The sequence below is a fragment of the Echeneis naucrates genome, chromosome 14 (genome assembly GCF_900963305.1).
Source record: "Echeneis naucrates chromosome 14, fEcheNa1.1, whole genome shotgun sequence".
Classification (NCBI taxonomy): domain Eukaryota; kingdom Metazoa; phylum Chordata; class Actinopteri; order Carangiformes; family Echeneidae; genus Echeneis; species Echeneis naucrates.
This window is the reverse complement of record NC_042524.1, coordinates 12370196-12386732: the sequence shown is the minus strand read 5'-3', so window position 1 is coordinate 12386732 and position 16537 is coordinate 12370196. Positions and strand designations below refer to the sequence as shown.

General features: G+C 41.9%; 2 protein-coding genes across 3 annotated transcripts in view; one reads left to right on the top strand and one right to left on the bottom strand.

Annotated features, from left to right (window-relative positions):
• The first annotated feature begins 1907 nt into the window (after nucleotides 1-1907).
• On the top strand, nucleotides 1908-11944 carry LOC115053804 (calpain-5-like). Its single transcript, XM_029518592.1, has 13 exons — nucleotides 1908-2135; nucleotides 4442-4630; nucleotides 4837-4968; nucleotides 6069-6277; nucleotides 6377-6569; nucleotides 6650-6840; nucleotides 7409-7486; nucleotides 7576-7771; nucleotides 7849-7971; nucleotides 9915-10117; nucleotides 10596-10717; nucleotides 10819-10955; nucleotides 11331-11944. The coding sequence occupies exons 2-13, from the start codon at nucleotides 4466-4468 to the stop codon at nucleotides 11511-11513; spliced, it is 1932 nt and encodes a 643-aa protein (XP_029374452.1). The 5' UTR covers nucleotides 1908-2135; nucleotides 4442-4465; the 3' UTR covers nucleotides 11514-11944.
• LOC115053805 (serine/threonine-protein kinase PAK 3) overlaps nucleotides 11899-16537 on the bottom strand; it is a 25894-nt gene continuing 21255 nt past the window's right edge. For both annotated transcript variants that reach the window (XM_029518594.1, XM_029518595.1), the window contains 4 exons: nucleotides 16329-16428; nucleotides 15950-16146; nucleotides 15722-15859; nucleotides 11899-15361 (listed from right to left, as the gene is read on the bottom strand). In XM_029518594.1, coding sequence (XP_029374454.1) covers nucleotides 15272-15361; nucleotides 15722-15859; nucleotides 15950-16146; nucleotides 16329-16428 — 525 coding nt within the window. In that variant the 3' untranslated portion in view covers nucleotides 11899-15271. The remainder of the gene's footprint in view (nucleotides 15362-15721; nucleotides 15860-15949; nucleotides 16147-16328; nucleotides 16429-16537) is intronic.

Here is a 16537-nt window from a genome sequence, read left to right as displayed (position 1 = left end):
ATTGATGTCAGCTACTCAGCTACTCTTTGACTGCTGCTGATGAAGCAGGAGACAGATCTGTTATCATAGTGATGAAGATGGTCTTACAGGGATCTGCACGAACAATTTAGAGTTGCCAGTTAACCCAAACATGATGTCTTTGGACAGTCGGACCACTACGCTGCCAAGCTGCATCTTCAGCTTCAACGCAACGAGTTCTAACTTCCTCAGATTAATCAAGAACACAGAAACAATTACTCATTTTTGGGTAGAAACAATTCGGATTCGGACAATTAGGATCTAAATGATCTCAGTAAGTAGAAAAACAGCTTTAGTAAACATGTTTTATACAAATACTTAGTTTAAGAAATAATTTGTATTAGCAGAGCTTCAGTAAACTGTCATATAGTCAATACTTATTTTTGGGGGGTTATTTTTGGGGGTTATTTTCTTTGCACCAGAGAATGTACCTTTATTCCACATACCCTGTTCTTCACCTCTTATTCTCTGAACCTTTGCCAGATTTCCCATCTTGATGATGTTAAGGGCTCAGGTTCATCACGTTCACATTCTGAAATATTATACTTTCACTACAAGTACGTATCATCTTCCTGAGCTGAATTTGTTTCAGTGTGATGTCAGCTAATGGTATATTTTGGTTTATTAGTACATTTATTGGCCTTGAAATTTGGCTTAAGAATGGAGTTGAATGGAATGCTGAGAGTATGACGGTTCAACCCCAAGAGGACGGGAAATTTCTTCTTCACTTTTCCTTTGAATGCCTTTAATGCAAGAAGATGTTTTTGTGATGGACATTAAATAAAAAGTCAATAAATCAACAGAAGGATTCATCTTATGGAGACAGTGACTACAAGAGTAATAAAAATCATTAGATGGGACGTTTTTAGGCCAAATGGAGACAACGCAAGCCAAGTGACTGTTGCTGCTTTCTGCAGACTTTTTTTTTTAACCCATGTCAACACAGCTTTTTCATGTCACGTTTTATTTCAGTCGTTATAATGTCACACAGAGTGACAGAGGAGCTATCAGCAGACATAACTCCCTCACTCTCTTAAAGGACCAACATGTAGGATTTAGTGGCATCTAGTAGTGAGATTGAAGGTGTCAAGCAGCTAAATACCCCAAACTTCACTAGCGTGCAGTGACTCTGAGCTTATGTTTTAACACAAAACACCCTCTTGAGAGCCAGTGTTTCCTGTGTCCATCCTACTGATCGGAGCGATAGCAGAGAAGATTATTCAGCCTAACTTCTTCATAAAGTGCTGTTGTCTTTATTTGATGAGATATTTTCTGTCCCTGCACAGAAACACTCTTTTCTCATGAACTTTTGTTCCTTTATGAAACCTGTCATTGTTTTTTCTCATCTAGCTTCTAATCCAAATTATTTCCTTTTTTTATTTGGGGGGGGGGCTCCTTCAGTTACTCGCTCCGTCTCTTAATTCACAACAATTTATCATTTAGTTGCTGGCTTCCTACATGCATTCTTCTCAAGCTGTCCCCAGTTTGAGAATGAATCCAGACAAGATTTTTGTCAAATTTGAAATCCTTTTTGTGATCCTTAAGCACTTAGAAGTCCACACTTATAAATGCTGGCCAGTTTCTTTTCTGACTGCAGTTCACCTCAGGTTTGGGGATGGCACATGGCTTAACTTGTTAAATTTGATTTAGATCTGGATAACTGGAAAAAAGAGAAATTCGTTAGGTTTATAAACAAAAACCAACAAATGATTTAACAGACAGATGTGAGAGTACATACAGTTAATACATGGAAGTGATTTTGTTTACTGTAAAAGAACAGGACAAGCTTTTGCTTGTTTCACCTAAGCCTTGCAGGATGGTGGGAGGTAGAAGGTGTTTAGTTTCAGTCTTCCATTCCCTGCCTCCTTGTAGTCACCATGTCAGTCTTTGCATAACACCTCCTGCTGCCGAGAGGTGCTCGTCGGACCAGTTTTAGGGCAGCCTTTCCTCGTAGCTGACTGGTTTAAGCTCAAATAACTGGCTTTGGTTTTGAGTGGAGTTTGCCCGAAGCCTTTTTGTTTTACGGGAAGGACCTTATGACGGAAATGTGCTGATTGTACCACATCTCGCAGGAGGTCCACAGAACTGCACTTTAAGGGGAAGACAGCTCAGCACAGGTGAGTGCTAATTCTTAATACTCCTTAATTCAGTTTAAATGTTCATTTACAGCATGTAGCCTTACTGTAGCTCTTTTGTTTAACTTCATGGGCTTTACTTGAATAATTGCCATCAACTTAAATACTTACATTACATCTTTAGCGTCTCAAATTGCAGTCTTGCCTTAAAAGGTTACACCTGTTCTTCCTTATTGATATTATGGGCTGATCCACATTCATGTTTCTGTTTTATACTTCCTTTGATATACAGAGGCTTCTGTCAGAGTCAACTCCACTTCAAATCTGAAAACTTTGATCATACCCGCAGCCTGATGATACCTGTTATCTGATCTGACTTAATGTGATTTATTGCTTCAACCCCCCTGAAAACAGACCAAGATACTGAACATTAGCTTCATGTCCTGGCATGTACGAGGAATTTCAATGGATGTTACTTTTACAAATTACTCTGGTTAAATAGAGAGTGTCAGAGCATTTAATGTATGACACCAAATTTTAACAGGCCTCTTCTACGCTTATAGTTCACTATGGAAGAGCAAACAACCAACCAAAAATAACCTGCCTGAGCACATTAGCCAGGAACTTTCAAACAGATAACATTCAGACACAAGCACAAACAGGCTCCCGGTCCTGTACACAGACGCACAGAGCATTTTTTTTTTCTCTCAGTTGGAAAATTCTGGTAGATACGTACGACATCTGAAGGTATAAAACGCCTTCCTGCTCATTTCCCTTTCAGGAGTAAAACTATACCAGAGAGGAAATACAATCCAATCTAAAATAGAGTAAAGGTAACCAAGGTGTGGCTCTCACAAAGGTATAACACCTGGAAACTTCCTTTGAGTTGAGCAGTCAACAGAAACTGTCTGCTGCTGCTTACAGTAAGGTGTTGTTTCCTTTTTTGCTTTAGTTTTCCTTTCTTCTCTTATTTTAATATTGTAAGACGCACACAGTACCAGTCAGTTTGGACACGCTTTCCCATTCAAATGAATAGGAAGGTGTGTCCACACTTTTGGCTGGCAGTGTGCATATACAATATTACACAATGTGTATCACAATATCCTGCCTCTTACTTTCCAGTCAGTGCTTTAATATTCACTGAGTCTGGTCCATTTTTTGTGGCACAAGTTTCTTGTGTTTTCTCTAAATTCACTCACATTTCATTACTTAACTTTTGACCTCTTGGCGCTCCTTTATGTCTATTGAGAACTTGTTGCCCTCAATGAAACTTTGTTTGTCTGTAATGTGTTATTCTTGGTGAAAATAAAACATGGAGATGCATCCAAAATAAATACACTGACTCAATCGTAAGAGTTCAGTGTGAGGAAACAAAGGGTCAAAAGCTAAAATATCATCATTCCCCCAGAGGAAACAGCTGTTATTTATCCTGTCATAAACACAAATCCAGTTTCTTTCAATGCTTTGTGTTTTGCGTCATTAAAAAAAAAAAAAAAAATCACCTCACAACCGTTCCATAGAGTCAATCACATACACATCAAACAGCCTTTGCTGTCTGTTGTCAGTGTCTGAGGAACATGTTATTAATTTGTTTTCCTGTTAGTTATAATTCATTCATCTTCTACCACATATCCATATCTGTGTCTTGGGGGGTGTTGGAGTCAATCCCGGCTCACACTGGGTGAGGGTGGGGTCACCCTGGACAGGTCACCAGTCCATCACAGGGCCAACAACCAGAGACACACAGAGACCGACAACCACTCACACTCACACTCAGACCAGCGGACAATTTAGAGTCACCAATTATCCCAAACATGATGTCTTTGGATGTTGGGAGAAACGGAGAGTATCCGGAGGAAACCCATGTAAGCACAGGGAGAACATGCAAACTCCACAGAAAGGCCCCAGGCCAGACACCGGACCCACAAACGTCTTATTGTGGGGCAACAGCACCAGCCACTATGCCGTCATGCTGCCCGTTAATCATAATCAATTACAAAAATTAGTCAATTGCTTTCATTCATCGGGGAAATGCAACTCACGCTCTTAAAAAGAATTTTACAACATTCAGCTCTGGTTAGATGCCATTGAAATTATGTTTAATCTCTGGGCTTTTTCCATGGAATGTTTAATCACACTTTATAGACTCATCAGTATACTCAGACAGTCCGGTGGGACTCTGGGTCACAGGGTAGTCTTCAGTATATGTGGGAATGAAGCAGCACAGGGATTTATATGATGTACAGCAGCAGAGATTGCCCAGAAACGGTCATCGTCAGAGGTCAGGAAGTGGAACTAAACACTGTATAAAGGTTGAAAAGCATCTGGTGTCTTTCATTAATCTGCAGCTGTGAATCTTCAGCATCTGGACCATGTTCTCCTCTGCTGCCCCGTACAAAAACCAGCACTATGCTGAGCTGAAGAAGAACTGCATCCATGACAAGACACTGTTTGAGGATCCAGAATTTCCAGCCACCAATACATCGCTGTTTTTTCGGAGATCACCTCCTGGTGCTGTGGTTTGGAAACGACCAGGGGTGAGTGACCTAGCTGTGGTTGATGTCACCACCCTCAGCAGCATCTATCAGCAAGGGAAACTGCAGCCGAAGACAAGAGAGTCAAGAAGAATATATTTAATTATAAATACAATTTAAGTCAAAATCATTAAATTATGCTTGACAGTTTTTGTTTAAATGTAAAGAAAAAAGTGCACTAAGGCCACTGAATTCATTTTCTCTTGCAGGAGATAAGCAATGACCCACATCTGTTCGTAGAGGGCATCAGCTCCCATGATCTAAACCAGGGAGTTGTAGGAAACTGCTGGTTTGTTGCCGCCTGCTCCTGTCTGGCTTTGAAGCCAAACCTTTGGAAGAAGGTGAGTTAACTTATTTACTCTGTGAGTAAAAGGATTGGTTTCATCGCTGTTACTGTAATAATCAAATATTAATTATTTAAGTCTAGACTTATTATTAAGTCTAAGAGTTACTCTGGCAGTGGGAGGAAAGGTTCAAACTACAGGTGAAGGTTTAGGTATGAAACATCTAATGAGCTTACACATATTTTAAATCCAGCCATCACAGGAATGCACCTGAAGCTCTTAACAGACGTTAGAGCAAAACCACATTCTTTTGGCGAATAAAGTACAGGTCGGATTTTCCCACTTTGCCTGTCAGTGACAATTGCACAACCCACTGTTTTACTATTGTGTCCTACTGCGTTTCAAAGAATTTAGCATTACGCTAAATCATATTTGGAAAACAGTCTGCAAACTTTGGTGGAAGAAGAGAAGGGAAACAACGGAGAGATGCCAGACACATACTTGTGTGCAGTTTAGCGTTGTTCAGGGTTTTTTCCTCGCCTGTTCAGAGAACAGACGGTACTGTTTGTGTGTCCATTACATACACTTGTGACTCATTGGAAGCTGTCCACGTATTTTACGATTTTTGATCCTGCTAGTTAAAAGTTCCCAAGGTGACTTATTAACTAAAAACAATAAACTAAAGCACGTTTGCGGTATGATGGATTTTAAACAGGGAGGCCATTGCCCCAAAGTTATTCAGTCCACAGATACATTCAACTGATGACTGGATTACATTTTTATATGTTCTGTGTACTATAGATTCTGAAAGTTTTAGTGTAAGGGAGACTGTGAAAACAACAGGGAAATGACATTTGTTCTGGAAGCTTACTGCAACTTACAAGAACACGTGGAAATAGAATCAATTTCATAATGCGTGTGCTGCACAAACACAAATGTGCTCCAAGTAATCACAACACGACAGGAGTGATTTCAGAAGACACAAAAAAGAGGAAGAAAAAAGATAAGAGGGCGCCATTGGAGCTCACACTTGCTCCCAGTGGCCCAGGCGTAAGTCCGGCCCATCGGCTTTACAGTGGCTAAAGGCACCACTTGGACTGAAAATGACTCAGCTGTTACGCACAGTTATTCATTGTGCTTTGTTTATGGGCTTCCAGGTTATTCCTGAATGGAAGCAGCAGGAATGGGATCCTAAGCACCCGGAGAACTATGCAGGAATCTTCCACTTTCAGTTCTGGGTGTTTGGAGAGTGGATAGATGTGGTAGTGGACGATCGGCTGCCAACAATCAATGGAGAACTCATCTACTGTCACTCTAAACACAGCAATGAATTCTGGAGTGCTCTGTTGGAGAAGGCCTATGCCAAGTCAGTGCACTTTAAAAAGGTTATCTCCAATTCAAATATTGATCTTTATTGTATTTTTCATATTCAAACTAAACTTGTTACTTGTCCTGCTGAGTCCAGGCTCTCTGGCTGCTATGAGTCTCTGGAGGGGGGAAACACTGGAGATGCTGTGGTGGATTTTAGTGGAGCTGTGGCTGAGGCCATCAACCTGGAGGAGGGTGCCTTCTATAAAGACCAGAAAAAACAAGATCAGCTCTTTGAAGACCTACTGAAGGTCTATGACCGTGGAGGAATCATCAGCTGCTCCATTAAGGTTTGTGCTGTTTCTGAATGTTAATGTCGTCGTCTAGTTTCCTCTCAAGAAAATGACCTTTGCTTTTCCAATGCCATCAGGCAGAGCCTCATGAAATAGAGAGCAGGATGGCAAACGGGCTGGTGAAAGGCCATGCATACTCAGTGACCGCAGTGAAGAAAGTCCGTTTGGGTCATGGGCTGCTTGCCTACTTCAAGAATGAAACCATCCCTCTGATCCGCATGAGGAACCCCTGGGGCAAGACTGAATGGAAAGGTGCCTGGAGTGACAGGTGAGAAGTTCCCTTTTCTCCACATGTTAAAATAACGAAGAGTTAAAAACATGCCTGGACCGAGTTGACAGGTTTCTTTGCGGTGTAGAGGCCTTTGTGCGCCTTTGTATGCTTAAGTCGTCGCATATTTCTGAAGAGGGGAACAACTCACAAGCGCACATGAGCCCTGCATGATAACTGAAATGGAAATAAAAGAAATGAAATCAATATATTTATATAGGACCAAATCAACCAACTTCAGGGAACTATTCATACAGAGCAGGTGCAGACCAAACACTGAATAGGAGTATGAAAACCATCCTCTAAGAGGCAGAAACAGCAGGCAGACCCTGGCTCAGTAATTTGTCATGTTTTAGTAAAACACACTGAACATATGGAGGAACAGCAGAGGCTTGAACAATACTTACCATTTACCATTTTAGAACTCACGTAACTGCTGGTAGGAATACTTTTTCCTGAAAAAGTACTATTTTACATGACTCACAGTCAGTTCTTAACTAAGTAAGTGTTATCTGGATTTTGAGGCGTTTCAAGTTTGTTAACGATTTGCTCTGCTTGTTGTTGGCAGTTCTGAAGAATGGTCAAAGGTGGGTGACATGGAAAGGGGCAACCTCGGCATCACAGTTGAGGATGACGGAGAGTTCTGGTACGTGGTAAAGTTTTCCAGTTACAGCACTCCAACTGTCTCTCTCCTCCTTGAAAGTACAACCATGCATCGTCTGTTTGCACCCACAGGATGATATTCACAGACTGGTGCAAGTTCTTCACAGATGCAGATGTTTGTCGTCTGATCAACACTTCGGTGATCAGCATCCACAAGACATGGAATGAGGTTGTGCACTTCGGGAGCTGGACGAAAAACGCAGAGCCGCTGTTGAACCGCTGCGGTGGCTGTGCTAATCACAAGCCCACATTCCTGCAGAACCCACAGGTAGCGCACACTCCTCATCACCTGTGTTCATGCACAATGACACCTGTTTATTCACTTGCTTATAACTTCTTTTACAGTATTTGTTTGACGTCACGAAAGAAGTCGATGAAGTGCTCATCTCCCTGCAACAGAGAGACATGAAGGTCCATAGAAGATTTGGTCAAGGAGAAAATATAACCATTGGGTTTAGTGTCTTCAAGGTAACACAGCATATAAAACATCCTCCGTCTTCTATGCTCATTCACCTGTCTTCTACCACTTTCTACCGTTCTACCGGGTTGTGGGGTGCTGGAACCAATCCCAGCCCTGGACGGGTCGCCAGTCCATCGCAGGGCCAACACACAGAGACAGACAGAGACCAACAACCACTCACACTCAGACCTACAGACACTTTAGAGTCACCAGTTAACCCAAACATGATGTCTTTGGAAAGCGGGAGGAAACCTACGCAGGCACAGGGAGAACATCCACAGTCCACAGTTTGTATGTTTGCATGTTCAGGCCCGGGAACTGAAGCCAACAGCACTAACCACTACGCTGCTGCGCTGCTCCAACTTCTATACTGATCTAACAAACAGTAGAAAACTAAATAAGCTCATTTTGTAAAATAAGCACCAGACTTACAAACAAGGGGGCAGATAAGATTTGAAGGGTATATGATACATTGCACAAAGTTCAGGGGGAGACTGATATGATGATGAATTCATTACAGAGGATATTGTGTTCGTCTGGGATCAAGTTGTTAGTCAAAAGTTTATTTATTTTGGGGGGAACTGGGGTCGTTTCATCACATTTTGGATTTCATTTGACTTTTCTGCTCGCTTCTGCTCAGCAGTGAAGAACTTTTGGCTGTTTATACAGACAGGCAAACACTGCTTGACCAGTTTATCAGAACCAAAACAGACCATTCAACAAGTGGTGAAATCACACATGATTAAACACAAAGAATGCACATACTTTAGTTGATTGTTTCAAGCTGAAACAGCGAATGCATTTGGTGACTGTTTTTTCTGAGCTCTCAGTCTGATACAGGCTGGTCAGTGGTGTGCGTGCTGGTATGGCACTTGCGCAGCAATCATGGAAAATCTCATGCAGTTGTTGGTTGTTTAAGATTTTAAAAAGCCATTTGTTCACATTCTGTCTGTGTTACAGTCTGCTGAATACAAAACTACTACCACAAAAACGATTAACCAACAACATGTTGATTTTTGGAATTGTGACACAAGGAGCGAGATTTATGAAAGCTAATTAACTTGGATGCTTTTCAGAGAACGTTTTAATTAATTATTACACAATAACTTCAGTGGATGGCTCAAAGCAGCCGTAAAACATGGCTGACCAGATTATATCTAATTTGTGGGGATAAGACTGTTGCATTCACATGGTGTCATGTAACCATACGTGAAAAAAATGAGATCACATTTCCCACAGTGCCTTTTACCCATCACACATATACATGTACTCTCTTATCATGTTGACCGCAATGTTGTGCAGCCATAAATGCTGGTGTGACTCAACTGTGACCCCGAAACCTTGACCCTTGTCATCTTTTGTCATCTGGCCTCCTCCTTTATGTGATGGACTCCAGAGTCTCTCCTATACATTCTCTCTTTTATGTGGTCACTTCTGTGTGTCTCCAGTGAGAAGGAATTTTATAGTTTTAGGGTGACATTACTGTCTGAACGTGAATGACAGAGTACGCAGCTGAGGACTATGATAACAAAGAATGGTCAAACAAAAATAATATGCATCTCCAACTTATGTTTCCACCACTGACCTTAACGGTGGAAGTAGTTTGTTATCATAAACATGCAGTAACACTGTAATGAAGTACATTTTCAGTCACCACTCTGCCACCACCAGGGGGCAGAAGAACATATGTTTTGTTGAGCAACCCTCCCTTGTCTCGTTGATGTTAAACCCTTAAAAATGTAGGGGATGTTTACTTCATCAGTTATTGTGGTGTTACCGCAATGATTGTGTTTGTGTTAGTTATGAACTAGTATACTGTTATTTACATGGGCAAACATAAAACCAGAGTGCAGGCACACGAGAAATTCACAAACCAGACTTTATACCTGACTCGCAAAGTAAATGATAATAAGATAATACACACCAAGTAAAAGGGGTTTTGCTTTTGCAGGTGGAACTGAACAGGAAGTATAGGATGCACGACATCCTCACACAACCGTGTGTGGCAACATCCACCTACATCAATGCCCGGACAGTGTTTATGAGGAGTGTGCTGCCACAGGGCCGCTACGTCATCATCCCAACCACCTTCAAGCCTCATACACTGGGGGACTACATGATCCGGGTTTTTACTGATGTGGACTCTGGGTGCAGGTAGGACAGTGATGAGAAAGTGCAGCTGTGTCAGTGTGAGTCTGCAATGTGTTTGTGCAGAATGTTGGCAGACAAACACATCTTACCACTCAGATCGTCAGAGACTTTTTAGGCAACGTGAGAACATGTTGCTCTTTGACTGTTCACACTGATGGATGGATTCTTTCCAAGAAAAGCACACAAATGAATGTTTTGGAGAGTGGAGACTGTAAAATTTACCCATAATGCATGTCAGTGGTCTGTTAACATCACTCTCCCGAAGTTCTTGTTAAACCAAATTTTGCTTGGTGATGTTATTACTGGCAAGTCGAAGCAAGAACAAATCATCCACGCCTTTCATGCAACTTGTTGAACAAGTGTTGTGTCTACAAAACACAGACATGTCGCAGTGTTTGTTACCCATTCAGTTTGCTTTATTTTTCAGAGTATCAAACTCAACTTCTGATCTGTTTCTATGAATTCTCCTCCACTCTCATAGGGAGCTGATAGAGGATAAGCCAAAAGTAAAATGCTGGAGTTCATTTCTGGGCTATGCACAAGCTGTGACACATATCTATGTCCATGGAGCTGAGGGGCTGGAGAACCAGGACAGCACAGGAGGTCCGAGGACGTCTCACAAGCTAGAGTTTACCCTCACATCTACTTATGGAAAATACATTAAAGTTGTTCACTGATATGTGTCTTCACATGTTTACATGCAGGTGCAGACCCCTATGTGATCATATCCTGTGAGGGCCGCTCAGTGCAGTCCACCATTAAGAAGGACACCTTGCAACCAGAATTTGGAATCAGTGCCATTTTCTACAGGAAGAAGCCCAGAAAGCCCATAACTGTGGAGGTAAGATGGCTGTTTGGTCCTGTTAATGGTGATTTATCTGAGTGACTGGCACTGCCGGGTGATTTGAGGGTCACCGTCCTGTCTAAGCGACACACCCCAAAGAAAAAAGGAAATAGGTCCTGATTTGAGGCTCTCTGATTCAGTGTGATTTTAAAGGGTTTTGAAAACAAAAGCTTACAGTGCTTTGGCGTTTTTTCATACAAATATAATAAACCCAAATGATTATGAAGACATTTTTGTATGGTATCGCAACTTTTGTTTCACAAAAGGATCATCATGCCTAAAAGTCAATATAATCTGTCACCAACTCTTTGTCAAAGCGCAACAAAAGAGCATCATTGTTATCTACACTGAAAACAAACTGGTGCTCCTCAGGTGTGGAACAGCAACGCAGTGAAGGACGAGTTTATGGGCCAAGTGGTGCTGTCCGGGTCAGTGAAGGACACCACTGACCCTCAGAGACTGCAGCTGAGGAAGCGAGGTCGGCAGATGGCTGACGAGATGCCAGGGAACATCGGCGTGAGGATCATCACTGCGACCCAGCTGACGGCCATGTGACCTCACCCGTGACCTGAGGCACAGCTGAATCATATTCAGTGAGTGTGTGTCAACTTACTTGACGCGTGCCATCATCAAAGCACAATGAGTGGCAAACAACAGTGGCAAGTCTATTCAGCCTGCTATTGGACAGACTGAATGTAACATCCTGTTTCGTTGTTTTACCTCTTCTCATCTGATTTCTTTTATCATTTTTGCATAACTTATAAAACATTTTCTACTGACACTTTTGCTTGTGAAGGTATCATCAACCATATTTTTTTTACACCAGCTATTGTGAACTATGGAGATTGTTTGTCATTCATGTCTTGTGCACAGTTACTATATTTACAGCCTGTATAATCATGTAGAATCATTTATCAGAAAGCTTACTATATGTCCAACTCATAATTCATGTATCATCTCTTTCTTTAATACATCAGTTCATATCATCAAGTTTCATTCGCACAATTATTAACAAATGCAAAATGACATTACAAATGAAAAGAAATTCAATCAAAGAATCATAGTAGCCAACAAGCATCGCCACAACTCTGGTTTTCTTCTTTTTATTTCAGTCCAGTTCCCAAACTGCAATAATTAATTTTTTGTTTTTTTGTTTGTTTGTTTTGTTCTGTTTTTTACACTCAAGACACAGCCATGCACAATTCAAAGTTCAAAAAGTCTATTGCTTCAACCACAATTAAAAATAGTTTATCCAAAACCTCATTTCCCCGTCAATCAGTTGTCCATTTTCAAAGATGGGGAAAGGCCTGCTGAGGTATGCCAGATGAATCAGCAGTTTTACAAAGCTAGACAATAGTAAGAGTAATAATAATAATGATAATAATTTAAAAAGTAACATTTTTTGTCTTTGTTCCATTCTCTTGATACACATTAATAGAGGAATTTTCACACCACGTGTACAGGTTTACACATTCAGAAGAAAGGAATGTACAGGCGCAACCACAGAAAAGGGGCACGTCAGCGGTGTCTCTTGTCCCGAAATTCATCTTTGTGCTCATAGTTCAGACCTGTACATGGGGCAGAGGCCAAATGTCCCAGGGCCGGCAGAACTTCCTGACAGGCCACCCACACCTACCGCACACACACATACATGCACTAACACTCAGCAGTGGTACTCAGGACAGACTGTGTGGGCCCGCACACAGAGTGCTGCATTCATCAGCTCTCTATCCAGATGAAGGAGGTTCCGATGAAGCCCGAACAGGAGAGCCAGATCCAGGAGTGCAGAGACAGCGTGTTTGATTTTCTCTTTTTGCTTTCCAGGGTGCAAAACATTTATTGATACATACCATAGAGCAACCTGAATATTGTCATTTTAAGTTAGATAATTTTGGAGAAAAAAAAAGGGGGGGGGGGGGTGTTCCCATCATATTTACATACATACATACATATCCTAACAATCTTAACCTATTTGAAGATGAGATACAGTGTATAGTTTGTTTTACATGCATGAATTCTGTTGCATCCTCCTGTTTCTATCACTCCTTCATCCTTTGTACGCTTGCTGTACAATGGAGGTACATTGTGAGTAAGCAGCTACCCTGCACTTCAAAGTCAAGGTGGACAACATGAGTGAGGCATCTTTTAGTGCAGATTGAGGTAGCCCCCTAACACATGCACGCAAACACACATGCACACACACACACACACACACACACACGCACAGACAGACACACAGACACACACTGAGGGATGCTACATTGGAAATGCCTGAAAAAGCTACCAAATATAGACACAAAGTAGAAAAATTCAGCACAGGAATGAGTCCAAACGATCACCAGGAATGGAAGGAATGTTAGGAAGCAGTTTTCAGTGAGCAAGGTAAATTCATGAAATGGCACTCACTACCTCGCAGTGAATAACATTCCCCATCTCTCTAGCATCCAAAAAAGCTCATCACAGATACAAACATAAAGATCGCATGAGAAAAGTCACATAAGACACCATCAAAGGACAGTAGGATACTGAAGCATAAATGATCTGCACTGAATTACAAAAGGAGAAAAAGAGAGGATTGGGTGGTTTGGGGGATGGACAGGACAGCTGGTGCCCAGTGCCTTATTAGACATGAATCCTGGTCAATATTTAGTATGTTCACCTGGCGAGGTAAGGCCAGGATTTTGCTGGCATTCAGTCCAAACATGTCACAGTAAAAGGGAATCTGACATGACAACAATTGCTAATGCCCCATGCTTCTACTCCTGAAATGAACAAAAACGTTTCCGGAAGCAACCTCATTTCATTCACACTACTTATACCTCTTTGCAGATAGTTGTTTCAAATCTGATGAATTCATATTCAGGGTACGACATGCTCACAATGTTTTTAGTGAAAGGGCATCTTATTATATCCTGCTTCAGGACACAAGGATCCTTGGAACAATCTGGGACACTGTGACAAATGTGGCACTGGACGTCCAGCTTACTGTAGGTAAATAATCACATGACCTTCTGATTGCCGCCGTAATAAAAAAGCTGATTTGCGAATAGATGATTTTTTGGATTGCACACTTCTATGATAGTAATGAAACTGACTGTGAATGAAGTCTGTCATCCAATAAATGTCTGTCACATGGAGTTTACAGAACTAAATGTTGATTTTAATCTGGACAGGTCAGTGTATTAGTAGGTACTACATCACTAAAATTACAATTGAATATTCCGCTCTCTCACTGTAGGAGTAACAAAGAATGATGGATATAATATATTTAAAATTTGGTATTTGAACATGTGATCTGCAGCTGAGTCACATTTTACATAGATTTTGTAATGGAACTTTACAACAGTCATAGCATTAACCCTGATATTTGAGCACAACTCAGTAACTGCAGTGAAGTGTGATTTCTATGACTGAAACTGTGTGGAATAAATTTAGTCAAATGTATACCTAAACCAAATACAGAACCTGTATCTCTCCAACGACATGAAGCAAAAACCTGAAGAATTATTCAAGCCGGCATAGGTCATATGAAATTATTTCTGACTTTTTCCCCTGTAGCTGCACCCTTACCCACACTTGCATGCATGCACGCTCATACACACACACACTCACACAAACACAGAAATAAACCACCTTGAGCTGTGACAATCTGCAAAGGAGTAGTAATGTTACTGCACAGAGCCGTAGTCATGCAGGCAAAGGTTGGGTCCAGGGTCATTCTCTCGAATCAGCTGGTCACTGCAGGTGCAGGTGTGGCCTGATCATGCTCCGTGGAGGGACATGAGGAAAGCAAATCAGGCCTACAGGCTCTGCAGTTTCCTTAGTGCCTCCTCTTCACTCCAAGTCTCTTCTTCGGTGTCCTTGAGACTGAGCACACTTTCTTTTAAATTTTTTCACCCCATTTTTTGAGGGGTTGTTTGTTTAGCATCTGCCTCCCAAACATAGACATATGACACAAAGAGATGTGTACAGATTGCTCACACAAACACACATTCCCACGCGCTGTGACACACACACACACACACACACACACACGTGATGGACTGCTCTACATGTACTGTGTTGGAGAAGTAAACAAAGAGGCAAGGTCTTTTTCAGCAGCATGAGCCGGGGGGGCTGCAAGGCCAGATGTCCGTCCTATATATGAGGCCTGGGGGTCTTTTGTCCTTGTGCTGTCACTGTAAGTCACAAAAACCCCGTCCTTGTGCTGTCGCTGTCACGTCACCCATCACTCATACACTCAAGTCCCTGCCCCCATGAGCACACACAACACAGGGAGGGCTCCAGCGTCAGGTGCGGACAGAGGGCACTCCCTAACGGCTGCTGTTCTTTATGGCTTCCTTCGCGGCTACAATCAGAGGCGTTAGGCTGGATAGAGGCTTCGCCAGCTTGAGGAAGGAATGCTGTGGAGATCAGAGAGGACAGGTATGTATAGGGTCAATTAGAGATGCAGGCTTAAATAGAAAAACTGACAGTTATGATTTAAAAACATCAAATCATAATGAGGATTAGGATTACTCTTGATGAAAAACCATCTTGTGTTTTACTTGTTGTGAAATTTAGTTTGATTGTTTTGAAAAGTCCTTATGATCCCACAGACAGAAAGATTGTTCTGCTATGAGGTTTGAGCCACAAGGTCTTCCAAAATAACAGTGGTGTGGAACATTAGCTGTCCCACATCACTGTCTAATTTTGCCCCCCACACTTTGGTGGCCAGTTCTTACGTTGTGGTGAATCTGTGTGTACTGTATGTGCAGTTTCACCTGTAGCAGCTCCTTGGCAGAGCCTCTGCGGTCCACATCCATCTCCAGACAGCGGTTGAGGAAGTCTCTGAACACAGATGAGAGCCTCTCTGGGTTCTGCAGCTCTGGAGTCCCATTTGTAGCTATCAGGTACAGCGCCTGGAAATACGGAGGCAGTCAAATAAATTGCAATATTTTATCTGAATGCATGCTGTCTAGCCAAAATCTTGAGTCCTGTTTTTGTTTTACCCTGAGTGGATTCTCATTCAGGTAGGGTGGCTCTCCCTCCACCATCTCTATCGCCATGATTCCCAGAGACCAAATATCCACTTTTGGGCCGTAGGCTTTCCGAGTCACCACCTCTGGTGCCATCCAGTAGGGTGTACCCACCATCGTGCTGCGCTTGTTTTGCTCTGGAGTGATCTGGGCACAGAAGCCAAAGTCGGCTACAGAGGGACACAGAGGGAGAGAGGTGCAGTGGTGTGTTAAGCATCGATTCAACATCGCTCAGTCAAGTTGTCCCTCATTACCTACAATGCCATGTCTCCAAATCTGAGTCCAAATGTTAGTCTTTTTGCTTTAATTCTCACACACTTAACTTAAACATGCCAAAAAAGTAAAGACTTACTAAGCTTGACGGAGCCATCCATACCCAAGAGGATATTGTCACTTTTTATATCTCTGTGGATCACCTGGTTGGAGTGTAGGAAGTCTAAAGCTTGAAGACACTAAGAGGGAGAGGGAGGAGAAATAAAAAGTTAAAAATAAACCTTAAAACAGGCATAGAAAGAGGACTGTACTATGCACATACACTATTTTCTCTAATTAGGTACAAAA